This window comes from Equus przewalskii, chromosome 1, assembly GCF_037783145.1.
Source record: "Equus przewalskii isolate Varuska chromosome 1, EquPr2, whole genome shotgun sequence".
NCBI classification, from domain to species: domain Eukaryota; kingdom Metazoa; phylum Chordata; class Mammalia; order Perissodactyla; family Equidae; genus Equus; species Equus przewalskii.
The window spans coordinates 140,074,591-140,091,496 of NC_091831.1; the positions used below are offsets into that span (position 1 = coordinate 140,074,591).

General features: G+C 42.0%; 1 protein-coding gene across 7 annotated transcripts in view; it reads left to right on the plus strand.

Moving 5' to 3' along the window:
* Positions 1 to 4,314: 4,314 nt before the first annotated feature.
* USP50 (ubiquitin specific peptidase 50) overlaps positions 4,315 to 16,906 on the plus strand; it is a 32,071-nt gene continuing 19,479 nt past the window's right edge. The window contains exons 1-6 of one of the 7 annotated variants that reach the window (XM_008513850.2): positions 10,761 to 10,989; positions 11,625 to 11,727; positions 12,540 to 12,734; positions 12,997 to 13,192; positions 14,810 to 15,019; positions 16,194 to 16,336. In XM_008513850.2, the coding sequence (XP_008512072.1) occupies positions 12,649 to 12,734; positions 12,997 to 13,192; positions 14,810 to 15,019; positions 16,194 to 16,336 (635 nt within the window). In that variant the 5' untranslated portion in view covers positions 10,761 to 10,989; positions 11,625 to 11,727; positions 12,540 to 12,648. Of the gene's footprint in view, positions 4,477 to 10,743; positions 10,990 to 11,624; positions 11,728 to 12,299; positions 12,334 to 12,539; positions 12,735 to 12,996; positions 13,193 to 14,809; positions 15,020 to 16,193; positions 16,337 to 16,906 lie in introns of those variants that run through there. The other 6 variants (XM_070580409.1, XM_070580417.1, XM_008513848.2 and 3 more) reach the window with 6 other exon arrangements.

Consider the following 16,906-nt stretch of genomic DNA (forward strand, 5'->3'; position numbering starts at 1 on the left):
ACAATGTTTAAAGTGATCTTGGTTTCCTACCGTGTCTTTTGTAAAATCTGTTTCTTGTTTTATCAGAAAATGATATGGGTTATCTATTGATGTTTAATTTTACGTTATTTTCACAAGATAATTTATTGAACATTTGTTTAGTACTTAATAGGTGTCAGGCATTACTCTAAGTACTTTGTGTTAACCCATTTAATCCTTATAACAATGTTAGGAAATAGGTGTTATTCTTATCCTATTTTGCCAGTTAGAAAATCAAGGCATTAGGTAAAGTAACTTTCCTAAGACTCTCATAATTAGGAAGTAGCAGTATTAGGATTCAACCCAGGCAGACTGGCTCTCGTCTGTGCTCTTAAGCCCCATGCTATATTGACTTCGAAGCATAACGAGCATGATGGTTTCTGTACCAGTTCCTGGTCTCTTTTCTGAAACAAATCAGCTCCATCAACTTTTTTGGTTAATTTTAGAAAGTAACAGTTTGCCTGAAAATCACATTTCTCATCCCAAAGACATATTGTCTGTCTTTAGATTAGTGAAGTTCATCATTATCACTCCATGGTCTGAGTCATTTGCTTAATTTCTTTAGCATTTTCTTCTCAGTCTCATCCTACTGAGAACAAAACTCCATCTCTACCAAATTACTTGTTAAAATGTCTTCTGCAGATGTTGTCTAGTAGTGTGCCTTCCTCAGTCTGCTGATATGTGAGCCATCCTTATGTTAAAAGTAATGCACGTTGATTGTATTGCAGTGTATGGAAAAGATTTTAAAATGTAAAGACAAATATAAAAATCACTTTCTTTTTCCAGCCTTCAGTTGAACTATGTTGCTTTTGTAGTTAGTCTTTTTATCCCTCTGGACTGTGCCCTTTGCAGAGGAGAGGACCCTTAGGGTTTTTCACTGCTGTCGCACCCAGCACCTTGCATAGTACGTTGTGAAGGGCACACGATAAAAAAATTAAGAATTTTTAAATGTTTTTTTCACAATACCAAACTTTCTCTTGAGGAAGGTAGATCACAATGATACAGTCTTGTATGTTCAAGTAGACAGTCAAAGGAAGAGTACCCAATAGAGAGCTGTTTATTGCTTAGAAGAGAGATCGAGTAATTATTTGCAGAAAAGGATGCATCTGTGAGAAGGGATTTTTGTGATCCTCCTTATTTACCATTTCTGTTCTGATTGTTTCCTATTTCACACAGGGTTTTTTTTTTTTTTTGAGAAACCCAGCTCCTCAGACCTGTCACAACTAGCACTTAGTTAAATGCTCAGTAGTTATGTGTTGGAGTGAGACCTCAACTGCTGTGTGTCTCTCTTAAAACTAGATTGCGTTCCCAACTAAGAGCTGTCTTGTTTATTTTTGTATTTCCCTTAGTGTCTTGCTGGAGTTTGTAGTATAGAATATAGGTGCTCAGTGAAGACCTGTTGAAGAAGTACCAAGAATATTTCCAATATGAGATGATCTGTGAGCTTTTTCTTAGGAAAAATCCCAAGCTAAGGTTCTGCTCCTTTCTGGAATATGTTTTCCTTCTTCTAGGCTTTTTGGAAATTCCTCAAAGCAGAGTTTCTTCCTGGGGTCCATGATTCCACCTTGGTGGGCATGGGTGGGGTAGGGGAGAGAGAGGACATGGTTATTCCTCAGAAAAGCTGCCTGCTCCAGCTCACAGTAAACAGTACCAATCAACAAGGTACTTTCTTGCCCTGCCACCCCACCTTTAGCGCTCTCCTTGTTTTTTCCTTGGAATTTCTGTTCAGTCCTGCATTATGGAACTTGTCTTTCATTTTAATTATGAATGCCTTAGTATATGTTTCTAAAAGATAAGAACTAGTATCTTCACACCTAAAAATTAACAGTTCCTTAATATCAGATAAGGTAGTCATTCTCAAAAAAATGTTTTTTAATAATTTGTTTGCTTCAGGACCCAGATAAGATTCATATGTTGCAGTTGCTTGATTTGTCTTTAAAATCTCTGTTAATGTGTAGTTTTCTCCTCCCATCTTTTTTTTTTTTTTTAATTGCTTGTTTGTTCTGAAGGGTTTCCCACGTTCAGGATCCTGCTGATTGTTTCCCTTAGGTGTCATTTTACACGTTTCTGTTCCCTGTATATGCCGTGAACTAGTTGTTAGGTGTATAGGCTTGGTCAGATTAAATTGAATTTTTGACAAGAATGCTTTCTTGGTGGTGGTGTGTGCTGTCAGCAGGAAACACACGTCTGGTTGTCTTTCTGATAGTCATTGCTGAGATCTGTTAATTAGGTCACTGGTTCTCAAAGTGGACCACAGACCCTGAGGGTCCCCAGGACACTTTCAGGGGGCCCACAAAGTCAAAACTTTTTTTCTAAGATATTTATTTGCCTTTTTCACTGTGTTGCAAGTTTTACTGATGAGGCAAAATCATTTATGGGTTGAACTGCTGGTACCTTAGCATGAATCAAGGCAGGAGTGCCAAACTACTAGTGGTCATTATATTCTTTACCCTCACCACAGTTGAAAAACAACAACAAAAAAGTCCATCTCATTTAAAATGTCTTTGAGGAAGTAATAAGTTAATTTTTAATTAATCTTGACCCTTGAATACATGTCTTTAATATTCTGTGGAACAAAGTGAGAAATACGCATAAAGCACTTTTGCTACATAGTGAAATGTGATGATTGTCTTGAGGAAAAGCACTTACACGACGGTATGAATAGTGAACTAAACTAGTCACTTTTTTCATTGACCATAATTTCTACTTGGAAGAATGACTGGCAGATAAACCAGGCTTATTCAGACTTGAGTATTTGGCAGAAGACTAACAGTGCTTGTTAATGATAAAATTTGAGCTTTCAAAAGAAAATTGGAATTTTGGAAAGCTTGCCTCTTAACACCAGTAGTATGACAGCTTCCCAATACTTTACTAATGAAACCGGTGTTCATTTCACAAGTTAGTTTTGACTAATTATGAAATTGTTGATTTTTGGAAGACCTGCATAACAACCAGTATTTTCCAAATGACCTATGCCTGGTGTTAGAAAATGATGCATGAGTGAAAGATCTAGCAGAGTAAGAAAATTTTGTAGTTTCAGATTCTACACTGCAGTTGACCTTTAGGAAACTGCCACTTGTCCAATTTTGGTATTGTCTCAAATAAGATTATCCAGAATTATCTAAAAAGGCTATTAAAATCCTCCTCCCCATACAAAGCTACAGTAGTCAAGACTGTCTTGGGGCGGGCCTGGTGGCATAGTGGTTAAGTTTGCACACTCCGCTTCAGTGGCCCCGGGCTTGCAGGTTCGGATCCCAGTTGCAGACCTACACACCGCTCATTAAGCCATGCTGTTCCACATACAAGATAGACGAAGATTGGCACAGATGTTAAGCTCAGGGACAGTCTTCCTGTTACAGCTTATAGATCAAAATAGAATTGAGTCCAGACATTTACAGCTAACTGATTTTTGACAAGGGGGCCAAAACAACTCCTTGGGGAAAGGATAATCTTTTTGATAAATCGTGCTGGAACAACTAGATATCCACATGCAAAAGAATTAAGTTGATCCCCTACCTTGCATCATACACAAAAATTAACTCAGGGGCTGGCACCGTGGCTGAGTGGTTAAGTTTGCACTCTCCACTTTAGCAGCCCAGAGTTTCGCTGGTTCAGATCCTGGGCGCTGACATGGCACCGCTCATCAAGCCATGCTGAGGCGGCATCCCACATGCCACAACTAGAAGGACCCATAACTAAAAATATATATATACAAGTATGTACCGGGTGTCTTTGGGGAGAAAAAGGGAAAACTTTAAAAAAAGTTAACTCAAAATGGATCAAAAACCTAAATATAAGCCAAAATCAAAAACTCGTAGAAGAAAATGTAGGGGTAAATCTTTGTGACCTTGGATGAGGCGATAGTTTCTTAGGTATGACACCAACAGCAAAAGCAACCAAAGAAGAAATAGAACTTGATCACAATTAAAAATTTTTGTGCTTCAAAGTACACTGTCAACTGTGAAAAGACAACTTATGAAATGGGAGAAAATTAGCCATTTTGGAAAACAGTCTGGCACTTCCTCAAAAGGTTAAACAGAGTTGCCCATATGACCCAACAATTTTACTCCTGGGTATATGCCCAAGAGAAATGAAAACATGTCTACACAAAACCTTGTACACAAATGTTCACGAGCAGCATTATTGATAATAGCCGAAAAGTAGAAACAACTCAAATGTCGAACCGATGAGCAGGTGAATAAAATATGGTCTATCCATACAATAGAATATTACCTGGCAATAAAAAGAAAGTACTGATACATCCTACAACATCCTATGTGCTTTTCAATTCTGTAGCTACTGCGTATACACTGCAGTGCAAAATGGAGCTGGATAGACTTGGACTCGTCTTGCTCTGCCACTTAGTCCACGAGTGCCCAATTATGAGCAAGCCTCTCTGACAGCACTTCTCTCATGTTGTTGTGAAGATGCAGTAAGGGAAGTACTCGGCAGACAAAGGTACTCAAATTAAAAAAAAGGTCTCTTCGTGGTACCTTCTTTCGTTGGAAGTTCCAGTGAGGAGGGGAGGATGTGATGGAGAACAGAGAACCTTCTGAGAGTGATTTTTCTCTTTACAAAGGAATTTACCATCTTGTAGCTGCTTCTGTTGGTATGGTTAAAACATGACCACATGCGTAAGAGAGACATAGACATGTATAATATGCATCAAAGTGCATAAGTCTGCTCCATATTCATCTCAACATTTGAAGGCACTTGTAGGTTACCCTCTAAGAGTGAAATTAGGGGGAAAAAAAGGTGTAAAAGTAGCCATGAGCACAAATGTAAAACTGAAACATCAAGGGAGTTCAAGTCAAGTAACTATACCAGTGCTCAATCATACGCAAATGCACGTGTAAGAAAGTCAAAACAATAGAAAATCTGTGGGAGGCACAGAGAATAAATCCAAGTGATCAGGAGATTGTAAGCTATATGAAGGTAAAAGCTTGTATTTTATTCACTGTTAAATACCTAGCACAAAGGAGATGCACAATAGATATTTTCTGGATTAGTGAATGAGATGCAATAAGTATTTAATAGGAGTCCCAGAAGGAAAAACCTAGGAGGGAGAAAATAAAAGGACCAACATAATGCCACATTTTGGTGACTACAAATAAAGAGCAAAAAAAAAAAAAAAGTTTACCAAGGAAATACAAATCAGATTGACGTAAGAATTCTGACCTGTCATACGATATCTAGGGGCAGCAGAGCGATCTTGTCAGTAGAAAGGGGGGAATTTGAAGGCAGACATGTAGTGGCATTCCCAGAAAGTTTATCATTTTCTTGGAAAATGTTAAGGATATACTCAAGCAAAAAGAAAGATTGGGTCTAAATAGGAAGACACGAGATAAAATAGGTGAGCAATGGTTCATCAAATGTATAAATTTAGATACTTGCTGGCAAATATTTATACTTAGTATAATTTTTTAAGTAAACCAGAATAAAAAATTGTAAATATGAAAAGAGGATTCAGGGGAAGGTGGTATTAAAGCTTACTAAAGATTTCATCTATTTGGGTAAAGTTATAGATATTCTTGACATTGATGGAAAAGTAATTTTAAGTATGGGTAACCCTTGCTAGCCTATCACTGTGTGATCTCAGGAACTAAATTAAGTAAATTTTCACACACACACTTATTACAAGCCATCCAGAGCTTAGAAACAAAATAGGTTGGGATAATGCAGTATTCCTTGCTATTCAAACCTTTGACCTAAATAGATTAAGAAACAAGGGCTACATGTATATTTGTTGAAATATTTATTTTTTTAATTAATTTTTATTTTTTTGAGGAAGATTAGCCCTGAGCTGCTGCCAATCCTCCTCTTTTTTCTGAGGAAGACTGGCCCAGAGCTAACATCTATGCCCATCTTCCTCTACTTTATATGTGAGATGCCTACCACAGCATGGCTTTTGCCAAGCCGTGCCATGTCCGCACCTGGGATCTGAACTGGCGAACCCTGGGCTGCCGAAGCGGAACGTGCGCCTTAACCGCTGCGCCACTGGGCTGGCCCTGTTGAAATATTTAAAGGAAACATAAGTAGAAGAATATAAAAACAACGTGCAACTTTTAGACAATTAGAAGGAAAGAAAGTCTGAGGGAAGGGGAGGTTTAAAAAAAAAGTAATCCACCAAAGAGAGAAGCAAAAAATAACATGGAGAGCCAGATTCCTTTCTCTTGTCTTCCTTCATTCATTCACAATTCAGTCTAAAAGCCATTAGTTGACACCAGTCTAGGCAGGCCTCTGGTTGCTGTGGAGCCGTAAGCTGGCGTGGGGTGTCAGCAGGGTGAGGACGGTGTCCGTGAGCAGTGGAATGGGGTGGGGGTGGCAGCTACTGGAGGTTAGTGACCTGCAGAGGAGTTGATCAAATAGGGAAACATGGGAGATAATGGGAAGCTGTGACGCCGTAATAGCATTAGTACACCTAGCTCCCTAATCTTGGTTTTTAAATACAGTTCTCCTAAAAGGAACAGGGCTCTTAGAGAAATGGCTGCCTTCAGGACTGGGGCGAGGATGACACAAGGTAAATCTGAAGATCTTGCTGTGCCAAAAAGTCAGGAAGTACTCAAAGAACAGTGGGGACATGTCAAACAAATACAGAAAACATCTTCAAGAGCCGCGGCTGGGTAATCTTGAGACAACTTGTACATCAAAAACAGATAATGATAATAACAGATTATAATCCACTGGATAAAATAGGAATTCATGAGTCCACACTGATTAAAATAAAAGACTAAATAAATGGGGAAAGGAGAAAATTTCTCTCTATAGCAGAGTACAAACTGATAAATGTAGTCAGAATAATGGCATTCACCATTTGGCAACCACCATAGTGATAATTAATCCCGCCAAGCAATGTCAATTAATGTTAAAACTAGCGTGTGGAAGTTTGATGAGGAACAGATCATTCACACACGGTCTCAAAGTCCTCCCTACAAAATACTGATTATGAAAGGGAAAAGTGACTACAGTGGAGAAACCTGCCAGACCCCACTTTATTTGAGTGATTACAGTTAACATCACCAGAGTTGGGACAAATCAAGATTGTGTAGCACCTAATACGATGCGCTAAGAACACAGCATCACTTCTGTGATATTCTTACTACAAAAACGTAACATGAATCTGATCGTGAGGAAACATCAGACAAACCCAAATTGAGGGACATTCTTCAAAATGGCTGGCCAGGAATCTTCAAACGTGTCAAGATCTTGAAAGTCAAGGAGGTGCATAAGAACTGTTTCAGGTTGAAGGACCCTAAAGAGATGTGACAACTAAATGCAGCATGTGATCCCAGCTAAGCCATGCCTGGACTAAGCCACAGAAACTATGGGATAATAAATATATGTTGTTTCAAACCACTAAGTTTGTGGTAATTTGTTACACAGCACAGAACACTAATGCATAGGTCACCTTACTCATGAACTGCAGATATAGAAATCCTGAACAAACGATTAACCTAGAAACCAGCAATTCATGAAAATGATACTACATCACAAACAAGATTGGTTTATCCAAGGAAAAGAAGCTTGGTTTAAAATGTGACCATCATTGGGACCAGCTCTGTGGCCTGGTGGTTAATTTCAGCACGCTCCGCTTCGGCAGCCCAGGTTCAGTTCTGGGGCACAGAGCTACACCGCTCGTCAGTGGCCATGCTATGGTGGCATCCCACATACAAAATAGAGGAAGATTGGCACACATATTAGCTCAGGGTGAATCTTCCTCAGCAAAAAAAAAAAAAAAAAAAAAAGGGTAGTGGGCCAGCCCCATGACTGAGTGGTTAAGTTCATGTGCTCTGCTTCGGCAGCCTGAGATTTCGCCAGTTCAGATCCTAGGTATGGACATGGCACCACTCATCAGGCCACGCTGAGGCGGGGTGCCACACAGCACAACCAGAGGTGCTCAACCTAGAATATACAACTATGTATTGGGGGGCTTTGGGGAGAAGAAAAAAAAAAGAAGATTTGCAACAGATGTTAGCTCAGGTGCCAATCTTTAAAAAAAGAGATTTTTTGCAGATGACTTGAATGTTTTTATGGAAAATCCAAAGACTTAACTAAGTTTAGAAAGGTTCCTGAATGCAAGATCAACATATTTTATTTTACCTACTAGCATCAAACATAAAATGAAATTTTAACAAGACTCCATTGATTAGGAGGAACTGGAAAATTTGGGGGCACTTTACTGACAGAAGCAGCAGGATGGCAGGACTCCAGTTCTGTAGAACCACCACTGAGGTGAGACTTCAAGACACACTCCTGTAAATAGACCACAAGTGTCAAATAGTTGCAAGAGTTGGTACCTCTAGTTGCCAGCATCCCTTATCCAGTTGTCAGAGTCATTATTCTTTTTTTAAAAAAAAAAGATTGGCACCTGAGCTAACATCTATTGCCAATTTTCCTTTTTTTCCCCTTCTTCTTCTCTCTAAAGCCCCCCAGTACATAGTTGTAGATTCTAGTTGTGAGTGCCTCTGGTTGTGCTGTGTGGGACGCCACCTCAGCGTGGCCTGATGAGTGGTGCCATGTCCACGCCCGGGATCTGAACCAGCGAAACCCTGGGCCGCCAAAGCGGAGTGCTGGAACTTAACCATTCGGCCACGGGGCCGGCCCCAAAGGATGATTATTATTCATGTTTTTGGGTAGCCTGAGCATATACCTATGTTCATTTTTCTTAACCATTTGGGCATAAATGGGGTGCATACTATAGACAGACTCTTCAGCACCTTGGTTTTTTGACTTACCGGTAATATATCTTGGAGACCAATCCATACTACAGGTATATCTACTACATTCTTGTTTTTTTAGCTTTTTAGGTTAGATAATTTCAAACTTACAGAAGCGTTGTAAGAATAGTGCAAGAAGTTGGCTCAGCTTCTCCAGTTGCTGCCATTAGGCTGCATTGGCTTCCTGTTTGCCTTATCGCTCCCCCTTCCTTCCTTCCCTCGTGTGGGTCTGGGTCTGTGTGTGTTTTCCTGAACCATTTGAGAGCAGGTTCATAGGTCATGCCCCTTCACCCCTAAATCCTTCAATGTGTATTTCCTGAGAACAAGGGCATTCTCTTTCACAAACACAGCACCATTTTATAAAATTCAGAAGGTTCAACATTGATACAGAACTGTTCACCTATAATCCGTACTCAGATTTCATCAATTGTCCTAATAACGTTCTTTTATAGCAATTTTTTTCCTGATCCTGGATCCCATCCAGGATTGGGTATTGTATTTAATTGTCTTGTCTCTCTAGTTTCCTTTTAATCTGGAATAGTTCTCAACCTTTGTCTTTTCTGACACTGACATTTTTGAAAAGTTTTTTAATTACCTCATCTATTTTACTTGATGTAGAGTTGAGAAAAGGCGAATTGGATGGGCCCTAAAGGCTCTTTGCCTTCTCTCTACAGATTCTGAGTGAGTGCAAAGGATGAGCAGGCTGGGCCCAGCTTGGAGCTCCAGAGGCTCCCCTTTCCAACAAGACCCTCCCACCCCAGGCTGCTCTCACTGCTCCACGATTGATTATGTTCTCTGACCCCTTTTCATCTGGATAGAGCACTGGGAAAGGCTGGTGGAGGGGGGGGGGAAGCTTCATTGGAGGGGATTCCCTCTCTACTGAAGGTCTTTCTTAAGCACAGTTTTGGGGTTTTTTTTTAATAAAGCCCACTCTTTTTTTTTTTTTTTGAGGAAGATCAGCTCTGAGCTAACATCTGCCGCCAATCCTCCTCTTTTTGCTGAGGAACACTGGCCCCAAGCTCACATCCGTGCCCATCTTCCTCCACTTTATATGCAGGACACCTGCCACAGCATGGCTTGACAAGCAGTGCCATGTCTGTACCCGGGATCCGAATCAGCAAATCCTGGGCCGCCGAAGCAGAACGTGTGCATTTAACTGCTGCACCACTGGGCCGGCCGCCTACTCTTTCTTTTTTGGGTAGGCCTTTTTTTTTTTGGTAAGGAAGATTGGCCCTGAGCTAACATCTGTTGCCAATCTTCTTCTTTTTTTCTTTTTTCTCCCCAAAGCCCCAGTACATAGTTGTATATGCTAGTTGTAAGTCATTCTAGTTCTTCTATGTGGGATGCCACCACAGCATGGCTTGATGAGAGGTGTGTAGGTCCGCACCCAGAATCCAAACCAGTGGTTTCAGGCTACCAAAGCAGAGCATGCAAACTTAGCCACTACGGCACCAGCGGCCCCCTTAAGCACAGTTCTCTATGAAGAAAAGGCGAGCACAGGAGATCCTACATGCTCTGCTACTTATCAGAGTATAAAGTCTTCTCTGAGAAACCCTTTATTTATACGTGTCCTGTGGCGTTAATGGGATGTGTGTGTGTGTGTGTGTGTGTATCTGCACCTCCTTTGCACTATAGTTGACGACCACGAAGGGAAATGCTCCAGTCTATCCCAACGCTATGCGTTTTTGGAAGCAGCAAAATTCAACTGCCTCCCTCCCCACGCTGAGAAACCTCCCCTGGGGTCCTGGGAGTGGTGGGGTCCCCGGTAGGGTAGATCAATGCCCAAAGGGGACAGGGTTGCCATAGTGTCCACTAACTTAGTGGAGGGAAATCTTCTGTGGATGCATGTCGTATATATATACACGAGAAACTGAGTGATGGCGGAAGAGAGGTTATATGTTCAGTTCATTCTCTGAAATCAATCTTTTTAAAGTTTTAAGTAACCAAGTAACAGTATCTCCTGGCAACCTGCTAGAATCTTGAAGGTGAATGGAAAGGATTATGATGCATGGAAAAATCCAAATTGGAATGCGTTGCAGTAGATATAAAAGTGAGTTTTCAGCTACTGAAAGGAGGGAGGAATATATAAATTGTTTATGACAAACAAAAAGAGCCAAAGTAACAGGCTTGGAGAAATGAAGTTTGAAAGGATTAGACGTAGCTCCTGAACAGAAGTGAAAGTCCAACGTGGTTTCACTAAAATGACTTCCCAGCAGCCTCTCCCCGCGGACGACTTCAGCATCTACTATGTCCTGTGAGCCTCTGTCGAGCACGGCTTTCTAGAGGAGCGGACTGGGGGCCGGGGGACGCCACACTCGAGGGAGTCAGGGAGCCCCATTTGGAAGGGTTCCCTTAGGTTTAACCCATTGGAGGTCCCCCGAAAGGAAGGGAAGATGTTATTTAATATCTAGGCAATAGCTATTGCTAGAGAATGACAGTCCAGGGCCTCCCATGGCCTTGGTAAGGGAGAGGGAACATGACCATCCATGTAACCAACAGCACTTTCAAACTGGCAGAACTGTAAGTAGAGACACTGAGGAGATACCACCGTCTCAGGGAGACCCAGTTTTAGACACTGTACCTGGAAAGAAAATCATAAAGATTCTGGGCCGCTTGGTGCAATAGTCAAATTATGGGAGGAAGCTCCGCGTGGAGAGAGGAGGCCTCCTCGGGACCGTGGCGTTCTCTCCTGTGTGCAGGTCTAGTCAGTTCAGGAGAATACTCAAATTCCAGAGCTGACTGTAAAAGACATCCTACCTCAGTCATTTCTTTAAAAATTTTTTAGATCACCATTTGTTAACTATGTCATCTGTGCCACATGACTTGCATCATTTAATCTAATCCTCAGCACAGCCCTATGAGGTGGGTAGCATTATTCCTATTTTATAGACGAGAAACAGACATGAGTCCCAGATCAAGTAACTAGCAAGTGGCAGAGCCAGGATTTCAATGAAGATCTATGTTTTACAAAGTCTACGCTCCATCTCTCTATGTATGTATACACACATATATATGTGCTCGTAATATATGTATATATGCTCCTGATATGTGTGCACATTTGCTCTCAATATGTATATGTGCCTTATGTATGTATGGGTATACACGCACACATAGACACTCAATATATGCTATATAAACCCCAATAACTCTCTACAGACGGATGGTAGGTAGGTAGGTAGGTAGATAAATAGTCCTTCTCTTTACATGCCACTGCACATCCCTTAGTATATTACCGTGGGCAGATGACTAAACCACTTAAATATGACATCTCATCTGTAAAACAGGATTCAAAAATAAGTGTACTTACCCCAGAGAATTGTTGAAAGAATTAAATGGGGCAATGCATGTTGAGTACTTAACAGAGGTGCCAGGCTCAACACATGACAGCTATTGTTATTAACTACTATCTACTATTATTATTATTATTACCAGTAATAATAATTAAATTATGTGCCCAGCAAAAAATAAATACTTTGGTATTTACAGGGAAAGCTTGCATTTTTAGCCATCAATTCTAGGGACTCTGAAAGGCCGACATTTTCTGTCTTCCTGCTTTGGTTTTAGGAAGACCCTTTGATCTCTGCTCATTTGGCTGCAGGTGGGGTTCAAAGAGCTCCCGACTCAGTGATGCCGTTTTAGACTCCCAAGTTCGAACGCTTCTGTCCTTGGAAGGGAGTGTACTGGAGGGAAGTCTCGTTAAGAACTCTTCTTTGTGACATGAGGTTGAGAGCGCCTGATTGCCATTTGTACATATTTTGATACCCTCAAAATGCTTTCCTTTCTTTCCACGTGGCACCAACACAGCGCAGAGTGCACGGATCCCTATGACACCCCTCCAGGGAATGAGGCGAGTGAGAACCAGTCCCACTTCCAGGGCGTGACCGGCCTGCGGAACCTCGGCAACACGTGCTACATGAACGCCATCCTACAGTGTCTCTGCAGCATCTCGCCGCTGGTGGAATACTTTCTCTCTGGAAAGTACATTACCGCTCTTCAAAAGTAAGACCACGCACGCGCGCTCCCTGCAGCCCGGCTCCCACCCCCGCTCACCCAAGGCGAGGTTAGGGGAGGAGCCCTGCTAAGGGCCCCACAAGTCCGCAGAGTCTGCAGCACCCCAGGTACCATTTCTAGGGTGAGTAAGGTGGGAAGGTCAACCAAGAGATGAATGAAGCTTCGTTTGGGGTCTGATGCTACGTCCTTGAGTTTTTAGGGGCCGTCGTTTTATTGATCAGCCAGAAAAATTCCCCTTCCTTCTTCCAAGGGACTGCAGTGAGGTTGCCACGGCTTTTGCCTACGTGATGACAGACATGTGGCTTGGTGACTCAGACTGTGTGTCACCAGAAATATTTCGGTCAGCTCTTGGCAACCTCTACCCAGCATTCATGAAAAAGACACAACAAGATGCTCAGGAATTCTTGATTTATGTCCTGAATGAACTTCATGAAGCTCTGAAAAAGGTAAGTAGAACTAATGGCCTTGAAATAGGGTAGACCTTCAACCCTATCAGCAATTGTCATTTTCCATTCTTTTATTTCTTCCATCAATATGGCCTACACTGTGCCAAGCACAGGTGCCGGGGGCACCATGGGGAACACTCAAGTTAGTATTTGCATAGGTCCGTATTTACCAGACTTAGCTGGTCATCAGAATCACCCGGGAAGCTCTTCACCAATGTCTGGCGCTGTCTTGGTTGGTATTTTCAGTGATCAGCAGGTGTGGAAGCCACTAATCCAGTTCCCTTTGCAGATAACAGCTGCATGGACTTTTTTTTTAAGTGGCAATCATGTTTTTAATAAAAATATATTCCTCATGAGATGTAACATATGGAACTTTACAACTTAAATTAAATGTTCTTGGTAACTACAAACCCAAGAAAATATCAAGCTTGGTATTAGATGAAAGGACAGACTTCTATACTGCAAAGTTTCCTCTTCATTCAAACCTGCCTTGCCTGAGTTCTTCATTGGCTTAGGACAGACATTTAATAAAACATGACAGCACCAGTTACGAAGGGTTTTGCCTCTATTTACAAGACTCACTGCCATCAGCCTTGATTGGAGACTCCCACTCTCCCCAGACGTGTCCTTGACTTTATGCAGGGTCCTCGCGCTGACGTTAGCTCGCCTCGAATCTAACATCCAGGAGATATACAAAGATCACAAACTGCAGCCATTAGTCATTCTCATCTGCAATCCTCAGTTTTCATTTTTACTAATAATGAAATAATCGTGGCAGCACTTTTTTTAGGCGGAGGGGTGGGTGGTGTTCAGTAAAAATCACTTAGTCCTCATCTGTAGGCAATCTGAAGTAAATAGCATTCTGGTTCCCAAACCCAGACTTGGACTTGGGGGCGTGAGCTCACTGGCAGGGTGGGAGACCTCGGCCGCAGGGTGTGATGACAGAAACAAGCCAGAGAGGAGCAGCGTGCACGGCTCCAGATCAGAGCTGCCGTGGAGTGGCTGCGTCTTCAAGGTGTTAGTATATTCTCTGGAGGCTGTGAAATCATTGGAAGTCGGGGTGTGCTCCTGGAAGTGCTGTTCCTGAGTGTGAGCCCGATTCAGATCAGGCCACCTGGCTGGTTAAATCGGGCTGCCGTAGAAACTGAAGATTTGCTCTTTTGTAGAAGCGATCCTAACTAACAATGAAAGGAGAAGAGGCTAGGGGACATAACCTGAAGGGGCTCGGGAGAGATCCAATTCCTTTATTCTACCTCTAGATCAGTTTGCATGACTGAAAGCTAGTTTGATAGCTTCCTACCCTCTTCCCAAGAAAAACTGGCTCTGGGACCCTCTATCACATTATCATAGGCTGTCAGCTCCTGCGGCCGTGGACATGGGTTTTAACAGGGTTAGGGTGTCATCATTCCTGAGCTTAAGGAGGAAAATAACTGAGTTATCAGAAATCATACATAGTATGTACTCTTAAGAAGATCTTACTCTATTGTCTGAATCCCAAATTAAGTGTTTTCTGGTAGCAATGTGTCATTCCGATAGAAACAACTGAGAAGCGGAAAAAATTTAAAAATTGTTCGGTAATCAATCATTGATTTGGGGCAAATTTGTTCCTTGATCCAGTACCACCGAAGAAGATCATGTGAGAAAGGATCTGTTCCCAGGTGCTGCAGGAAGGCGATTGCCAACGAGACCTCCATCATCACGCGGCTGTTTGAAGGGCAGCTCAATTACAGCGTCACCTGCTTGACGTGTGAGAACTGCACCTACAAGAACGAAGTCTTCACCGTCCTGTCCCTCCCCATTCCATCTGAGGCCCAGTGCTCGCTTCAGGTGCGGACCCTTCCTCCTCCCTGCTTCCTTCGTCTTGCTCCACCCCAGCCCTGGATTTTCTCAGGGCTGTTTCCTACACGTTCTAGTATGAGGGCGGCTGCTTCTACAAGTTCTCAATAAAACAGCCTCGTGGTAAAATCGAGAAATTGGCAGGATGTACTCAGTCTATTCGGATGGCTTGGTGCATAAAGGGAATTTATACTTTTTGGCAAAAATTGTATGGCCTTTCCTCACCTCAGAGGTCTGTAGGTCCAGACTGGGAAGTAGATATAAAAGATTCTTAGTCTAGAGCTCTTGTATTTTGGACAAAAGCTGTGAAATGTGTTGGGAAGATAGAATGGAATCTAGTGCCTTCGTTTACCTCTGGAATTTTCTTCACCCTAATACCGAAAGTTCACCTGTGAACGGGGGTGGGGAGGTCGGCAGTAGAATACAGGGAACAGTTGGGAGGCGGGGAGCAGTAAGTTTCCTCACAGAATAATACACAGTTCTATTTTTCTTCCTAAATTATGAAAGCACATCTATTGCTAAACGTTCTCACATCCCAGAATTTGGAGAGTAGAATTCTACCACTTCTCAGATCAAACTGCTAACGGTGGCTGCGAAGGAATTCCAAAGACTCTAAATGAGGTGCTGGCATGTCTGCCGAACACAGAATCTGTGCTTATCTCCCTCTTGAGGTTAATGGTTTGCAGAGCGGGGGCCCGGCTACACGGAGCAGGTCTCCTCCGGGTGCGGGGTCTAATCCTCTCTTCTTCGGCCTTTATCACGGGCCACCCCCAAACACTGAGAGATGGCGCTCTTTCAACCATCAGATCACTTTTGGGATGAGATGAATAACGTAAGACAGTTGCCTACTTGGTTAGTGGAAACAGTACAGTCAATGTTATTCTAAATGAACCAGAAATGTTGAAAGGCTGATTCAGGGATTAGAAGTGAGATGGGCACTTGGATCCGTTTCGGTCACTAAATGAGAAAGCAGCGCTCCTTCGCCAGGTAGATTTTGCGCCCACCCAGGCTGCAGCTGTGACATTGCTGTCTGTCTCCTGGACTTGCTGACTTTAAGAAAAGCACCGAGGATTACATTTCCACAGCTCTTCCAAGGTTCTCATAGAAACAGAGACCCCAGGGGCCGGTGATCCAATTTGTCACCAAATGCTTTCTTCCTCAACAGGACTGTCTCCAGTGTTTTTTTCAACAAGACACACTGACCTGGAACAACCGAATTCACTGCTCCTTTTGTGAAACCAAGCAAGAAACAGCTGTGAGGGCCAGTATTTCCAAAGCACCAAAAACAGTTATCTTTCACTTAAAAAGGTATGGATTTTGTCATTTTTATGAGCAGAGTTTTTTGAACAATATTATCAAGATATAATTTACATACCATGCACTTCAGTGATATTTGATATGTTAATTTTTTAAAATTTGCAGTAAAATATATATAACACAAAATTTGCTATTTTAACCATTTTAAGAATATAATGCATTGGCATTAATTACATTCACAATCCTGTGCAACAATCATCACTATTTCCAAAACTTTTTCATCACCCCGAACAGAAACTCTATAACTGTTCAACAGTAACTCCCCGTTCATCCTCCCCCAGCCTCTGGTAACCTCTAATCTACTTTCTGTGTCTGTAAATTTGTGTATTCCAGGTACTTCATGCAAGTGGAATCATACAATAGTTGTCCTTTTTGCTGGCCTATTTCACTTAGCATGTTTTCAAGGTTCATCCACGTTGTGATGTGTACCAGAAGTTCATTCCCTTTTATGGCTGAATAATATTCCATTGTATGTGTATCATATTTTGTCTATTCATCTGTTGATGGACATTTGACACTCACCCTGGAGAGGTTTTAAAAAATAAATTCCCTGGCCTCACC